This window comes from Carya illinoinensis, chromosome 7 (genome assembly GCF_018687715.1).
Source record: "Carya illinoinensis cultivar Pawnee chromosome 7, C.illinoinensisPawnee_v1, whole genome shotgun sequence".
Classification (NCBI taxonomy): Eukaryota; Viridiplantae; Streptophyta; class Magnoliopsida; order Fagales; family Juglandaceae; genus Carya; species Carya illinoinensis.
The window spans coordinates 42,086,781-42,102,870 of NC_056758.1; the positions used below are offsets into that span (position 1 = coordinate 42,086,781).

The 16,090-nt window shown below is 36.5% G+C and overlaps 2 protein-coding genes across 8 annotated transcripts; one reads left to right on the forward strand and one right to left on the reverse strand.

Annotated features, from left to right (window-relative positions):
* Window positions 1–1,541: 1,541 nt before the first annotated feature.
* On the forward strand, window positions 1,542–14,188 carry LOC122317553 (ubiquitin carboxyl-terminal hydrolase 26). 7 transcript variants are annotated; one of them, XM_043134692.1, is made up of 16 exons: window positions 1,542–1,803; window positions 2,103–2,204; window positions 2,664–2,759; window positions 2,856–3,449; window positions 3,862–4,144; window positions 5,459–6,216; window positions 6,585–6,693; window positions 7,473–7,651; window positions 7,918–8,202; window positions 8,279–8,486; window positions 8,756–8,818; window positions 9,073–9,303; window positions 10,564–10,827; window positions 11,155–11,296; window positions 13,319–13,514; window positions 13,892–14,188. In XM_043134692.1, the coding sequence occupies exons 3-15, from the start codon at window positions 2,680–2,682 to the stop codon at window positions 13,411–13,413; spliced, it is 3,291 nt and encodes a 1,096-aa protein (XP_042990626.1). In that variant the 5' UTR covers window positions 1,542–1,803; window positions 2,103–2,204; window positions 2,664–2,679; the 3' UTR covers window positions 13,414–13,514; window positions 13,892–14,188. The 7 variants fall into 7 exon arrangements, with proteins under 7 accessions (XP_042990626.1, XP_042990622.1, XP_042990623.1 ...); XM_043134688.1 differs by lacking the exon at window positions 2,103–2,204; XM_043134689.1 differs by lacking the exon at window positions 2,103–2,204 and having other exon boundaries at window positions 13,896–14,188.
* A 563-nt stretch (window positions 14,189–14,751) lies between these two features.
* LOC122317554 (guanine nucleotide-binding protein subunit gamma 1-like) lies at window positions 14,752–15,859 on the reverse strand. The gene is made up of 4 exons (XM_043134696.1): window positions 15,600–15,859; window positions 15,387–15,439; window positions 15,231–15,275; window positions 14,752–15,142 (listed from the first exon to the last, which is right to left on the reverse strand). The coding sequence occupies exons 1-4, from the start codon at window positions 15,807–15,809 to the stop codon at window positions 15,061–15,063; spliced, it is 390 nt and encodes a 129-aa protein (XP_042990630.1). The 5' UTR covers window positions 15,810–15,859; the 3' UTR covers window positions 14,752–15,060.
* Between the last annotated feature and the right edge of the window lie 231 nt (window positions 15,860–16,090).

Here is a 16,090-nt window from a genome sequence, read left to right on the forward strand (position 1 = left end):
ACTTTAAAAAGGTGAAAAGCTTTATGATGATAATAGAAAAGAGGGGTAGGGGAGAGAGAGAGATAGCTTTATTTTAGAGAGAGAGAGAGGAAGCATTGGATAGAAGGATAAATGACAGTAGAAAAAAAATTGCTCAAGTACATGTAAGCCCACCAATCACTTTACTAAAACTTATACGTGGTAGTATCTCGTTTGTTAGTATAAAAATGGTTCCACACCCGACCGACCGGCATTAGCGTCTCTCGTCAAAAAGGAAAATTTTGATTGTAAATATATTAATAATGTAATTAGTTAAAAAATAAATTTTATTAAAAATAATGTTAATTTAAATTTTAAATATGAAAAAAGCAGTATTAATACGTAAATTAGAACATAATTTTACTTGTATATAACAAAATTCTATTGAAAAATGCTAAAACCACATCTCTCATTTTTTTATTAATATTGTAAAAATTTTTTAAAAATGATTTGAAAGTGTTAAAAAAACTATATAAAAAAATACATTAAAATAAACTAACGAAGCTCCAATGGGAGCTGGAGCAGTAACTGTAGTGCCTGTCTTTAGTCTTTAACTCCTTGGAGGAAGGTTGATCCAAATAACCTTATATTGATAAGACTACACGTTAATAAAAAATAAAATATATTATTAAAAACGAAAATTCTTATAGATTATTATATCATCTAATTGTTATTCTACTGCCATGAAATCATATCATTCGTCAATTTTTTTTTTAATTTTTTCTCTAAAAACAAGACATAATACAGGGTGACAAAAAATACAACATTTAAAAAAATAAAATGAAATATTACTCTTAAAAACATTGATCACCAAAGAAAATAACAACAATGCCTATTCACTTGAGATTATCTCGAGAATAATTATATTTAAAAATCTTTACACCACACACCATATATATGGTATAAAATGAGATAATATGTAAATAATAATAAAATAATTTATAAATAGTAATACAATTGTGTGAGTTGAGATGTTTTATGAAATTTTGAAAAATGAAAGATAAAGAGTTGAATAAAAATATTATTAAAATATAAATTTTTTAATATTATTTTTATTTTAATGTTTAAAAATTTTGAGTTATTTTTAATCATTTGTTTAGAATTAAATAAATAATTAAAAATTTAAAATTTAAAAATATTTATATCTATAATATTTATATATTGAATTGAGTTGAAATATTTTGATGTACAATCCAGACTTTTCGTGTTAATCAACAGTCATCAAAATTTAAAGATGAAAAAGGAACGAGTGGCTCTACATCCACAATAAAAAAACACTAACTTAATTATTTAATAAAATAAATAAATAAATAAATAAAGTGTGGGATAAATTATATATTTGTAGGGATCGAAGCATTTCTTTTCAAACACAAAGGTCGTGAATAGAACTAGGAAGGGAGGTACACAATCATGTCAGAGTACTGTTACTCTGTAAAAAGGCCATGAGGCTCTCTGACTTGAGGTTGAATCTAACTCCAAGCCCCGCCATATGTAATATGTATATATATATCGAAAGAAAAAGCGCTCTCTCTCTCTCTCTCTCTCTCTCTCTGTGAAAAGTCCAGACTGTCTACCTCCGTTCACTCAGACCGTGCGACCTTTCCTTTCCAAAATAATATTCGTATCTATTTTTTTATTTTTACACACAAAAAGAATAAGAAAAAAAAAGAGAAGAAAAGAATTTCCGGAGACAGTAATTAATTTCATGAGTGGGTGAAACTCAAAGCCCAGAGGGGAATCTAATCAAACAATTTTCGCTCGAATTAGATCATCATCAGGCTTCAGGTTCGTGTCTTTCTTTGATCTTCCGTTTGTTTCCACTTCAACCCCAAATACCAAAAAACACGCAAAAAAAAAAAAAAAAAAAAAAAATCAAGAGAAGAAAAACTAGAGCTTTCCTACGCTTTCTCTCGTCTCTCGCTGGTATCCTCTCTCTCTCACTTCATGACGTAAAACAGAGATTTTATATCTGTTGTTTTTTTTTTGGTTTACAACAAGTTGTTATTTAGTTTCTAATTTGCCGATTTTCACTGTAAATATCCAATTTCTAGGGTTTTTCTTACCTGTCGCAGTATTTATTTTAGGTACTATGTTGATAACCATAATTTCGTACTCCGCCTTCTCCTCTTTGGGTAAAATGTCTTTCGAAGGAAAGTTAAGGATCAATTTCCACGATTGTTGTTCTGGTAAAATGACATCCTTTCTCGAACCGGGATAAAAGAAACCCTAGAATAAGCGTTAATGCAGCTAGTCAGCGTGATTTGAGTGTGGTCATTCTTGCTAGCGTTGCTACAGCTAGTGTGCATGATTTGATTGTAGCCATGTTTGCTGGAGATTGTGAATTGACATTGGTAATTATAATGATTAATTCCTGTTTTAAACTTTTATGCTTCTGTAATTTATGAATAAAAAAAATTTACCGTTGGTTGCGTCTGAATTATTGTAATTGAGAAAGTAGAACATGATAATGTTCATGTAACACAAACTTGTAAATCCAATCAAATAAACAAACATAATTAGCCGAGTGTTACCTAGTTTCAAATTTGGGAGTAAATGCAAACATGTTCTTTGTTTTTATTTTGAGAAAATGTAGTCTGATATTTACGTCATTAGATTTTTGTTTCTTAATTTTTTGTTAACTGCAGGGTTTAGGTTGGTAAAATGACCCGACCAACTACGCGAAGTAAAAACAAAAGGCACAAACAAGAGGATGGTGTTGATATCACCTCTGAAATATTGAGGTAGGCCAAAGCAAGTATAGCCTATTAGCTGAACAAAGAGAGGGATTTGGATAAATGGCTGCGCTTAGTTAAATGTATGCATGCTTCCCTATGCAGGAAAATTCACACAACTGGTGAAATAACCAGTGACGATATAGATCAGCTGTACAAGACTTGGAAACCAGTTTGTCAAGGCTGCCGTGTGAATACTAAAGATAACCCAAATTGCTTTTGTGGCCTGATTCCCCCGCCCAATGGAAGTCGCAAAGCTGGCCTTTGGCAGAAGATGTCAGATATTCTTCAAGCGCTTGGCCCGAACCCTACCAAGGATCTCCGTGCTTCTAAAACTCCTGCAGGTTTGACTAATCTTGGTGCTACATGTTATGCCAACAGCATTCTCCAGTGCTTGTACATGAATAAACCTTTCCGGGAAGGCATCTTCTCTCTTGAACCTGAGGTCCTGAGACAAAATCCAGTGTTGGATCAGCTTGCACGGCTTTTTGCACAGCTTCATGCCAGTAGAATGGCTTTTATAGACTCATCTCCGATTGTAAAGACACTGGAGTTAGATAATGGAGTTCAGCAGGATAGCCACGAGTTCCTGACCTTGCTTCTTTCTTTGCTTGAACGTTGTCTGGGCCACTCCAAAGTTTCCAAGGCAAGAACAATTGTTCAGGACCTTTTCCGTGGAAGAGTGTCACATGTGACAACGTAAGATTGGATATGTTAGAAGGCTTACTGCAGCTGCATATTAAGTTTTTCTTGTGGTTCTCAGACCTTTTCTGTGTTTATTTAAACATGTGATCAAATATGATACAAAGGTCATTTGTAAGGATCCAAAGAAAGCAAGACACGGGAGAAAATAATGAGCAGCAGAATGCAAAATGGTTCTTGTGATTATTTATGTACTTCACATGGTTCTTTCTCATTGTCTTTAGTAATAAACTCTGCACTTACTTATATTAAAAAAAAAAAAAAAAACTATGCATGTTTGCCTTGAAAATCTCACTCCGGAATTTATTAATTATTTTCTACTTATTTCATCTTTAGATGTTTCCACAGCCAATATTAGTTACTTTTAATACATACATACATATATTAACTCTTGTATCTTTGCATGCAGGTGTTCACAATGTGGAAAGGAATCTGAGGCTTCTTCAAACATGGAGGACTTTTATGAGCTTGAGTTGAATGTTAAGGGTTTGAAAAATCTAGATGAGAGTTTAGATGATTATCTAAGTGTGGAAGAGCTTCATGGAGATAATCAGTATTTCTGTGCATCATGTAACAACAGAGTTGATGCTACCCGCAGTATCAAGCTGCGCTCATTACCTGCTGTACTTAATTTTCAGCTTAAGCGTTGTGTTTTCCTTCCGAAGGTACTTCATGATAAGTTCTTTGAAAAAGTAATTTCCCATTCTCTGGCATGTATTCTGAACATTTTGGAACTAAATTTTTGTAGAAAAATACTAGAGATTCAAAGAGATCCCAAAAACTGATGTGGAAGAGTGCTAGTGTGCCACATTAGTTAGGTTTTTTCCTCTTTCCTTCACTTCCCCCAGCCCCCACCAGTTCTTTTCCTTTTCCATAGACACAGAGAGAGAGAGAGAGAGAGAGAGAGAGAGAGAGAGAGAGAGAGAGAGAGAGAGAGAGAGAGAGAGAGAGAGAGAGGTACTTGCCGGTGAGGGGCAAAGACGTTGGTGAGGGGCGACGACATGGCAGGGCGATGATAACGACATCCCCTGCCTTGCCAGAGAGAGAGAGAGATGAGAGAGACGTGTACCTATCAGTGAGGGGTGAGAAAGATGGCTGGGTTTTGGTGGTGCTGGGCTCACAGATGGGTGTCTCGAGGGTTTGTGAAAGGGAGCAGGGAAGGGGGAAAATGAAAAAAAAAAAAAAAAAAACTGATTTGGCACACTAGCATTGTGCCACATCAGTTTGTGGGATCCCTTTGTGTCCCTAGTAGCTCTCATTTTTGTATGTCCTTTTATTTTTTATTTTTTTGTTTAGATTATGGGGGTTTGTGTGAAGCTTTTATATATGGAAGATACTTTTCTTTATTTATTTGTTTGTTTGTTAACTTTTTGTTACAAAGAAGAAGGTATATATTGCTACAACCATAGTGAGATGTAAAGCATGAAGAAACCACTATTTAATGGCATTTGAGATTGTGAAGCTTTTCAGAAGAACTTGTTCTTTTGAATTCTATAAAGATCGACTAGAATGGGAGATTGAGCCCTAGATCTTCTTTATTAAATAATGCAAGCTACTGATAAATATTATTGTTTATCTTTTATTTCATAAAAAAAAAAATATTATTGTTTATCTTTTAAAATTTTCTTGTTCTTTTTTTTTTAACCGATAAAAAAAAAGAAAATTTGCTTGTTCTTTTTTGCTTTTAGAAAAAGTTTCCAAAGGACAGTAAGTAAAGCTGTTAGAAGTTCTCTTTTGGTGGCTTGATTTTGTAGGGACTTTTTTTACTGCTTGGTTTACTAATGATGGCATTATAGTGGTACGAGGGGTGAATGCAAATGAGTCATCAATTACATTTTCTAGTCAGCATCACAATTCAAATGTGGTGCCTTTTGATACGGTCAATTTATTAATGCAAATGAATTATCAATTTCCTATTGTACATTGAATATTTTTAGAAGTCTACTTAAATGCTGGTTTTTATTCACCAAAAAAAAAAAAAAACCTTACATGCTGGTTTTCGTCAGCAGACTACAATGAAGAAGAAAATCACTTCTGCTTTTTGCTTCCCTGGAGAACTTGATATGCGACAGAGGCTGTCTGAGCCTTCTCGGTTAGAATTAATATATGATTTGTCAGCTGTGTTGATTCACAAGGGAACTGCTGTAAATAGTGGTCATTATGTAGCTCACATTAAGGATGAAGATACAGGACAATGGTGGGAATTTGATGATGAACATGTCTCAAACTTAGGTCGTCATCCTTTTGGAGAAGGGTCTTTAAGTTCCACTTCTAAAACTGTTGGAAGTGAGCCTCTTCATCTATCTTGTACTGAGTCAAAGAATTGTCTTGCCAATGGAAACCACATAGATGTGATTCAGCCACAGTCTTCAGAGTCTAGTAATAATGGTAATACAAGAACATTTTCATCAGGAGATGCGTATATGCTGATGTATAACCTTAGGCATTCCTGGAAGGATGATGAGAAAAAACATAAGGTGCCTGGTTCCAGTGATATGGAAATTGAAGCCGAGACGGATTCTTTACACAATGGTGTCTCTCTTCCATCTCACCTTTGTGAAGAGATAAAAAACTTGAATGCTTCGTATGATGATGCTTGCCAACAATATGAATCAAAGAAGGAAAGAGAGTTGGATCATATCACAAAAAGGAGACAGGAAGTTCGATCAGTTCTATCTGAAGCACCTGTAAGATCAGTTGAGGAACCTTATTTTTGGATCTCCACAGACTGGCTTCGCCAGTGGGCTGACAACATAACTCCACCGTAAGTACAAGATGAGGTTCTGCCTTCATCATTTTGGGTTTTTCCTGTCTGCTTATGTATGTTATGTATGTCATTAGCTGGTTGCTGGGATCTTGGTTTTTCGTTGAGTAATCACTTTGACCTATATCATATACATGTACCCACTACATATGTAGATTGTGTTGGTCAAACCCCAGATTGGGTACTGTATCTGCTCAGGGCATCAAGAAAGGATTCTTTTTCACAAATGTTATTTCCACATAAGCCCTCACCAATGTTTCTTTTTATGGTGTGTATCCATTTTTCCCTTGGCGAAAGCCCTTCTGGCAGGGTCTTTTAAGGCTAGGAGTTGCGCATTCTTTTATGGCTCTTTTTGTAATTTCATGCAGTGTTCTTGACAATACATCCATCCAATGCCCGCATGGAAAAGTCCTACATTCAAAAGTTAGTTCCATGAAGCGATTGTCGCTTAAAGCTTGGAACATGATCCTTTCTAAGGTATCTACTTGTTAGTTACTCTGACTTTGTACTTCATTTGATGTTCTTTTGTCAAATTCTTCAGGTAGTTGCATTATAATGATTTTAGGATGAGACAATGGTAAATACTTATAAAAAAAACAATGGTAAATACTTCTTGACAATACTTCTTTTGTTGGATTCTTGACAATACTTCTTGTAATACCTCGATTTTAGTATGAGACAATGGTAAATGGGATCCCACTTAGCTTGGGAGAGAGAAGTTCTCACCATTTATAATGATTTTAAGGAGCTCAAAGTGAAACCTTGATCGGTCCTTTTGCTTGGGTTGTTACACTTTTATTTTTGGATATTCTTGCTAATTATTGTAATGCATAGATGAGATTTCTAAATGTGACTCTCCTCTAATTTTACTGCAATTTTTTTTTTTTTTTTTTTAAGCTCCTTAAGTATGTTATATTGCTGTTCTTGTGACAGCTTCATACAATTTCACTATGATGGCTTTTGCCATAAATATTAATGAATGAAATCTATTTAGTATAGGTTGGAAATGGTAGCATATAAATCAGGAAGTTGCAGTTATTGAGAGATGGGGAAGAATGGTGGTAATTTTTTTTTTTTTTTTGAGAAGAAACAATTGACATATGAGATGGGAGCGGTATCATTTTCTCATATTTTTACATTATATGTATCTTGTGACCACATTGATTCTAGGTATCCTTTTATGGCTTTATGCATTACTGTCTACTTCATGTAACTGATTGCTTTTGTCTGGGTGTACTAAATGCTTGTAAATTCAGCATGATGGGGGGCCAACACTGTCCAATGATGACTACTGCAACAATTGCCTTGTCGACGGAGCCCGCACTGTAGTTTGTGGTGATAGTTATAGGGATCGAAGAACAATGATGAAGCAAATCGCAAATGAGGCAGTTCAAGGGAACTGTGTGGATGGAACATATTATGTATCTAAGGCATGGTATGTCAGCTAATTCTCATAATGCTTCCCATCATTTTCTACTGTGATTTGGTTGCTTATATATTGACTAAGCATATGATTGCCTGTGGTGAAGCTTTTCTCGTCTCAAAAGTAAACTCAGCAACTGAAAAATATTTTCTGGCGACCCATTTCACTTAAAACATGCCATATATAGAATAAAGCTATTTTCTTACTATTCTATGCTCATAATGTATAATCCTGTCTGTCAGTTTTGTGGTGATGCTAGTCACTTTTGATATTTGTAGGTTGCAACAATGGTTGAAAAGAAAAATCCTCGACGCTCCCTCTGAAGCTGATGCAGGACCGACAGTTTCAATTAGATGTCCTCACGGGCAACTTATGCCTGATCAAGCTCCTGGTGCTAAGCGGGTTCTGGTTCCTGAGATTCTCTGGCTCTTCTTATATGAAGATGCTGTTACATTAGAACCTGATGATCCCTTGGGGTGTGCAACTTTTCCTTCGGACTCTAAACAATGTTCTCAATGCAGTGATGAATTGTCTGAAGTTGCATTCAAGGAGGATTCTCTAAGGTGATTTATTTCTTCATGTACAAGGAATATACAGCTAGTGTTTTAAAGTTGTTTGACTTAATAATCTATTCTGCAGAGTTGTGAAGCTTAAACAGCGCCAGAATCACGAGAAGTTAGCTATGGGAAAAAGTATTCCACTTTTGCCACACTGCACGAACTACTTAGTGCCCTCCTCATGGCTTTCGAAATGGAGGGACTATATTAATGCAAGTGGGAAAAATGTATCCACCTCTGTGAAACCTGAGACTCTGGATGGTGTAATTCATTCTCTGAAGTGTGAAAAGGTAAGTTTCTAGCAAGTTGTGTTCTGGCGTCTCCAGTGGAGAGCGGTTGGTGAATGAGTTTTTGTTTTTTCAAATAGAACTTTCACAGCTTGTGGAAGATTTACTGGGAAATTGGCTGCAATCCATGTCATATTATATACTGCTGACTAGAAATTAGGCTTGCGTGCGGGCATTTAAGCCATAAAGATTCATGTGTGATTTTATACCCCTTCTTTTCACTGTTATTGATATTTTTATAATTTGCTTTTTTGTGTTTTTGTTATGACCAGCACATGCGACTTCTTGAAAGGCCTCCCGAACTAGTTTGCAAACGTGGTACAATTTGCCAGAAGGTAAGTATATGAAACTGATATGTCAGACATGTCTTTCTTTGATCTGTAAATTTGCAGTTGGTATTTTTAGTGTCTGAAAGTTACTGCTTTTGATAGCAATTTATTTATCTGTCCTTGCCTATTTAGATTGTTTATTAGTTGGGTTTATTTTTTCTTCTATTCAAAATGTTTGTTTGGAAGCAACTTTCTGCTTTAAGTCAATACCTGTATAAAAGCTGATTTTCTTGGTCTTCTCCTTCCCATGTTGGTTCTAGACAGATGGGTTGACAATCATTACGGAGATTGATTGGAAATGCTTCTGTGAAGAGTGGGGTGGTGAGGAGGATAAAGGCATTGCTGCTATAATTGAGTACAGTTATAATGCCGAAAATACTTTGGCTGGGTCTTCTGAAGAGATGCCAGTATGTGAAGAGCATCTGACCTTGCATGATGAAGTGAATGGTGAGAATGAGTCCAGACGACCTGTGATTAGGACTTGTCCGGAGGTAATCTGAAACTTTACTATTGTCTTTGATCCATGCTGCATGGTGAGGGACCTTTTGAACTCTTTTTCCTTCAAAATTTCAAAATTAAAAGCTTGATAATATTGGTTTTCATTTACAATAAATTGTGACTTAATATATGCTATAAGAATCATAAGTATGGCTTTCATATGAACTCAAATGTATGACATGCTAGACTTTTCAAATACCTTTTCATGAAAAATATCCATTCATATCAGACCATTAAAATCTGGCGACGTGTTTGCATAATCTTTTAAACTTTAGTGAATGTTATAAAACAAACCACAAACCTGTCTGTGTATTCAGCTTGTTGAATCTGTTAGAAAAATACGTTCCAAGATAATATCACTGTTTATTAAATAGCTGAGTAGACTGATTCCTGTATTATTTGCTTTTATTTCATATTTTTGCTACACTCTTTGATTGGAGCACATCTATTATCCCAAAAAATAAAGCACACCTCTTAAATATCCGAGGAAGAAATTTTCCTGTATAATTTGTTTTTATTTTTTATTTTTTTGTTTTTGAACTGAATAGAATTGCTACTTCCCAAACAATGCTTGCTGAAAATAAAGAAAAGACTTATTTGTTATTTTTAATTTTGTTTTTGAGCACATCATTATTTCTGCACATACTCAAAGTTTTAGTTCAGAGTCCATCTGGTATGCAATATGCAAGGGGATGGAAGATGGATGAAGGCATATGTTATTTTTCCAACGTTTGGCATAAAGGAAAATGGGAAGGAAAGGGAGAGATAGGAATCTCCCCCTCAGCCCATAATTTTGAATCTCTCTTAATGTTTGAGGAAGGAAATTAGGAGGGTATGAGGGATGATATGTTTGTAACTTTGTACAAGTTTGCTCCTCCTTTCAGTTTTGTTTTTGTTTTTGTTTTGTTTTGTTTTTTTGTTGTTTTTTTTTTTTTTTTCCAAAATGGTATAATGGTAAGATGCTGCCCCTCTCAAGCTTCTCCTAAACCAAACGAGGGAAGCTAACATCCATTTTATATCCTTCCAATTTTTGACCTCGTCTTTCCCTCTTTTCTCCATCCTGCCTTCTTTTTCCTTCCATGACTTTTCCATTCTCTACCAAAAGGGCTCCAGTGATGTAGAATATCAATTGTAATCATATTATCAACTCATTTTTTATTCCTTCAACCCACCCACCCACCCCGCCCTCCCCTCCCTCCTCCTGCTTCTCTTATTGTGCTTCTTTTATCTGATTATTATTTTAAACTTTCCAGATATGCCAGGAATGCATTGGAGATAGAGAAAGTTGTGAGTTAGTGCAGAAACTTAACTATTGCAATGAGATCATTTATGTACTTTTTGCACGTGACAAGGAAGCTCCAAAATCATTTCTAGAAGCATCTGATACATCTGTCGAGCAAGATCGCCGGGTCTCCAAGCGCTCTCGGAAGACAAACAGTGGAAATCTGATAAATTTGAAAGTCTCTGGTTCCACATCAGTGTACCAGCTAAAAATGATGATATGGGAATCATTTGGGGTAGGCTACCTGGAGCAAATACATTAATGAATGAAGGCATTTATTTTGTTTAAATCTTTTTTTTTTTTACCTTCTGGCTCTGTCTATTCTTAATGTGCTTATTTATTGTTTTCTCAACTGTCGTTGGGCTCTATATTCAAGATTGTAGATATCAGGTTGAGGAATATTTCAAACCTGGACAAAATCTTTGAGAAAAATTATTAGATTCCTTCTTAGAAAATTGAAACAGAATTTATGGTTATGGTTTATAGAAGTGGGTCTATTTGTTGCATAATCAGTTATAGTTTGTGTACGCGTATCGTGTATCTCACTCAATCGATTGTGCAGGTTGTTAAGGAAAATCAGATACTTCGCAAAGGTGCCAGAATAATTGACAAGGAGACTGCCACACTTGCGGACATGAATATATTTCCCGGAGATAAGCTTTGGGTGATAGATTCAGAGATCCACGAGCACCGAGATATTGCTGGTATTAGCATTGTCATTCCAATAGGGATATTAGAGATATTTTTTTGTGATTATATACTGGTTTTTTCAGGTGATAGCAGGTAGAAGAACTGCCCATTTGTTTCTTTCAGTAGGCAATCAAGAAGTTCTATTCATAATAGGAGGCATAGCCAAGTACACAGGATGCATACATGAGTAAACCTAACTAGCATTTACAACCAAAATAATAAACTCATGGACATTAAACCTACTAAAATCTATTGCCCCTGCACAGAGGAACAAGGTTTTAAAAAAGAAAGTTTTCAATTCATCAATTGTCCTCTCGTGGCCTTCAAAGCTTCTATCATTGCTCTCCCTTCAAATACACAAGCACATACATATAAGGACCATCTTCCAAATTGCAGTCACTTGTGGATTGCCTTGGAGGCTACTCCAACTTGCTAGCCTTCTAGGCATGACCCATGTTAAGCCCACTCCCACACACCAAAAAAAAAAACCATTCCACATGGTTTTGGTCATCTTGCAGTGTTGAAGCAAATTGTCTACCATTTCCCCGTTCTTCTTACACATGCAACAGCAATCCAAAATCATGAGCTGGCATCTTCTTAGGTTGTCTATGGTAAGTATCTTCCCTAAAGAAGCTGTGCAGACAAAGAAAGCTGCTTTTAGAGGAGCTTTAGTCTTCCATATCTTCCTCCACGGAAAGGCATTCATGCCTTGGCTTGTCAAATTCTGATTGAACGATCTAACAGTGAATCTACATTTTCTGGAGGGGCTCCAACTAATCTTGTCCGTAGTTCTGCTATCCTTTTGTATAATGCCATTCCACATGATTCTGTCACAAGTATGCTATGGGACTTGCTGTTGTGATTAATTAGGGGTATCATAATACAGGAGATTCCTCTTCTATTCTATTTTGGATTGGGAGGTTGACAGGTTGTGCATACTGGGTCGCAAACTCTTTACCTCATATAATGTCCTAACCTTGGTCTGTGCAAATATATTGTGATTCCAAAAAGGGGGACATTGATGCTGCATGTTTTGATGACGATATTAAGGAAGGAATCGAACTCTTTAATAAAGAACTAGGATTTTTGGAGATATGTATACATGAGTTGTTTTTTTTTTTAATTAAATAGAAATGTAGATAGGGGGAAAATAGTAAGTAATTTTACATTTGTAAGAACTAAATATTTTTATGAGTTACCATATAGTAGTTTAAGAAATAATAATGATGAGAGAGACTAAATGCTTTTGAACTGCATTGTGGATACTGAGATATAAGATTGAAAGAATCAGCAATCTTGTATCTGTAAACCAGACCCTAAAATAAATGGTGCAAACAGTATTGACAGGGAACTGATCTGATATGTGTATGTTAATTCATATTCAGTGTGTTGTACTGTCCCTGCATCAGTCTTATTTTAATTGTAATAAAGTGTTAGCATTATTAACATTTTAACTCATTTGATGAAATATGCCATCAGAATCCCATTGCCATCAGAACCCCAAGGGGTTGGCCTAAGTGGTGAAGGCCTTGGTCTTGGGGTCTCATTCCCTTCAAGGTCCAAGGTTCAACACCTCATGGGTGCAAACAATCCTTTGGGGCCACACCCCCTGGTGAAAAGCCAGCGATTTAACCAGTTCCGTGTAGGGAAACTTCCGAGGGTGCGGTGCACGGGACCGGAGTTTATTCTGCAGGGGTGGGTCCAAAGGGCTCTGCCTTGGAGAGGTTCCCCGACATCAAAAAAAGAATCCCATTCCCATACACGCATGCGCACTTGAACACTTGCACCCTGGAAGATACATGCACAATTGTGTTAAGACTGATACGTATACATTTATACACACACAAAAAAACAAGACATACATATCTAGAGAGGTGTGTGAGCAAGTCGCAGATGTCCAAGATCATAGTCTAAGATATGGGGACTTCAACACGCTATTTACTTATTGCCCAATTTCAGTTTTTTGTTGTATCTGATTAGTCATGATGTACTAAATTAATCGTGTTTGTGCTAATTTGCCTATCAATGTTCCACAGATGAGCTCTCTGACCAGAAATCAGACGTTCAACTCATTGAGGAAGGTTTTCGCGGAACACTTTTGACAGCAAACGGTTCATCCCAAGTTGTTTAAAAAACATGCTTTTGAAACTTAATCTTGCGTGCAACATCCAACTGATTGTAGGCATGATAGTAGGGGAGGAAACTAATTGAAATTTTGGCTGCATTTTGGAGGTATGTGGTTATTCCATTGTTAACATTGTTTACATTTTGTTGCGATCCTTCTTTCGTGTCATAATAAGAATATCTTATTGTCTTGAATGCCCATATCCTTTTGGAGCCTCAGATGTCTCTATTTCTTTGTTCTGATCCTTCCCGTGATGCTTATATCTCTATAATATTCAACTGGTCTTTACTGTTAACACTTTTTTTACGTTTTAATCAATTTTCAAAATGTTGAAAACTTGAAGTTGAAAAAAGGCTTAGTTCTTAACAGTAAGGTTGAAGTTCAAATGAACATTAATTTGAAAATTGTTTTTGTTGGCGAGAAATGATTTGCTTTTCTAAATCCCATTCTGGTTTGCATTGATGACCATTTTTTCTTGTCTTAGGCAGAAGCATCTAGCCGTACGAATGTCTGGTGGTGCCCCCCCCCCCCCCTACACAGAGGATATGAAAGGCATTAACTCATATCTGCTGCTGTGTCAAAGTCGTGGTTTTTGGGTGCAATTGTCCTGGCTTCAGTTCAATGCTCCCCTTGGATGTTGCTGCCTTCTGTCTACCTAACCTTGTCCATATCATGGGCTTCGAGGGTCCATTATTGTACATGATTGTGTGCTTTTGTGACGGATTGGTGGGTGGCTTATGTGAGTATTAATGTATTAGGTACATCTAAGTGTGAAACTTTACTCAAACACCCCCCCCCCCCTTCTCTCTCTCTCTCTCACACACACACACACACACGATTTTAGTCGACAGACAGATCTTGGAGCCGGTACGAGTACTATTTCTGAACGTATTGCTGATGTCCAAATACTGATTGAAGTGTATCTAGAATGGCGTAACCATTCCTGCTCCACTTTTAGCCAAAAATGACGCCCTTCGGGGTGGTTTCCCCTTCTGTTTATCACGAGCATATTAAGAAAACAACTAACTGGATAACTTGAAGGGAGTGTATCCTACTTTGGTCAAATCCTGCTTATTGTTGCCATTTTCTTCCTTCCTAAACAGAGATTTATATTGTCGTCATGGAATGAACCACGTCGATGGATTCCTACCAACTTAAGAAAATTATTGGCGTCCAAGACACTTTTTATACGTTTTCTATGGAATATTGTCACTTGATGATTGGGGCAGATCCGAGTGCATTCAATCGTGTGTCTATTTTCGTTTCCCAAGTGAGCTCTCGCACTTTTGTTTAAAATTTAAATCCTTTTGTCCCTCGAAATGTAAATACTTGATTCACGGACTCTTTTCTCAAAGGCATGATAGCTTAGATTGAAATTGCATTAGAGGACTGAAAGCTTTCCAGATGCGTAGCATTTTGACAAAGCTTGTCCTATCATGTACTCAACAACCAGAAACATGGATATAGAAAACGCATCTAACATCTTAAGAGACCCCCACCCCAACAACGGAAAGGAAGGAAAAATAAAAAAGCAACCGATAAAATTACATTTTATCCCTCTCTCTCTCTCTGCCTGCCAGCCTGCCTTCCTGCTTTTCTTCTATGCATTTGGTTGGTATTCGGCTTATTGTTTATATCGAGGGAAATATAACGTTAGATCCAGAGTTTGTGATTCCGGGAGTTGTGGACTCCTCGGAACCAACGATCCCAGCTGACATCTGCCGGGCCCATGGTCCTGCATCAACCATACACCCCTTTATCGGAACAAGCAACACAACGCTAACAACTCTAGTAAAACGGTAACAACAACATCAATTTCTTACAATGGAAGCAGCGGATCGCGGACGCTGTCGAGGCTTGAAATGAGTCTGCGGAAGATTACAATTGAAGATGTTGATGATTACATGAATTCTGAATACCGAGTGTGATGAAATTAAATCAATTCGTGAGCATGAGTGATGTAAAAGCTAATCACTTACTCTTTGCATACAATGGAGGATTTACCTAATGTTTCAAGTTCCTCCAGCTCGTTCTGCATCACAACTTGTTTCATTAGCTTGATGTATATTACGTTTTCCCATAATAAACCTAAAAAATAAAATAAAATGCATACCCGATATGGACAAGTTTATGCACGAATAACATGATATAAATAGGATGATTTTGAAAGAAGAAGGTGGGGAAGGGATGACCTGGATCATGTTGATTTGGTTATCTAGATTGGATATGGCAGCTGCCATTCTATGCTTCCCAAGGAAAGTGGAATAAGGCCCTGCTTTTGCGTCACCTTCAGCATCATGAAGAGGCACTCCAAGTCCTGGAGTTGATGATGGCGCCTGTGACTGTTGTTCTTCATTGTTTATTGCTTTCACCACTGGAACTACTGGCTCTTCCATGGACATGAGAGAGAGAGAGAGAGAGAGAGAGAGAGAGAGAGAGAGAGAGAGAGAGAGAGAGAGAGAGAGAGAAGGGGGGGGGGGGGGGGGAACCCAGTTTGTACACATGATTAAATGCTAAAGTGGACCAATTATAAAACGTTGAAAGATGGGAGATGGAAGCAATGGAAGTCATCATATTAACAAATGGAAAGTCATCTGATGAAAAAATGCTTAATCAAGTTACATATATTTAATGAAATGAAGCAGTGGGTCAATACCAAATAAATATAGAATATTATGTACCG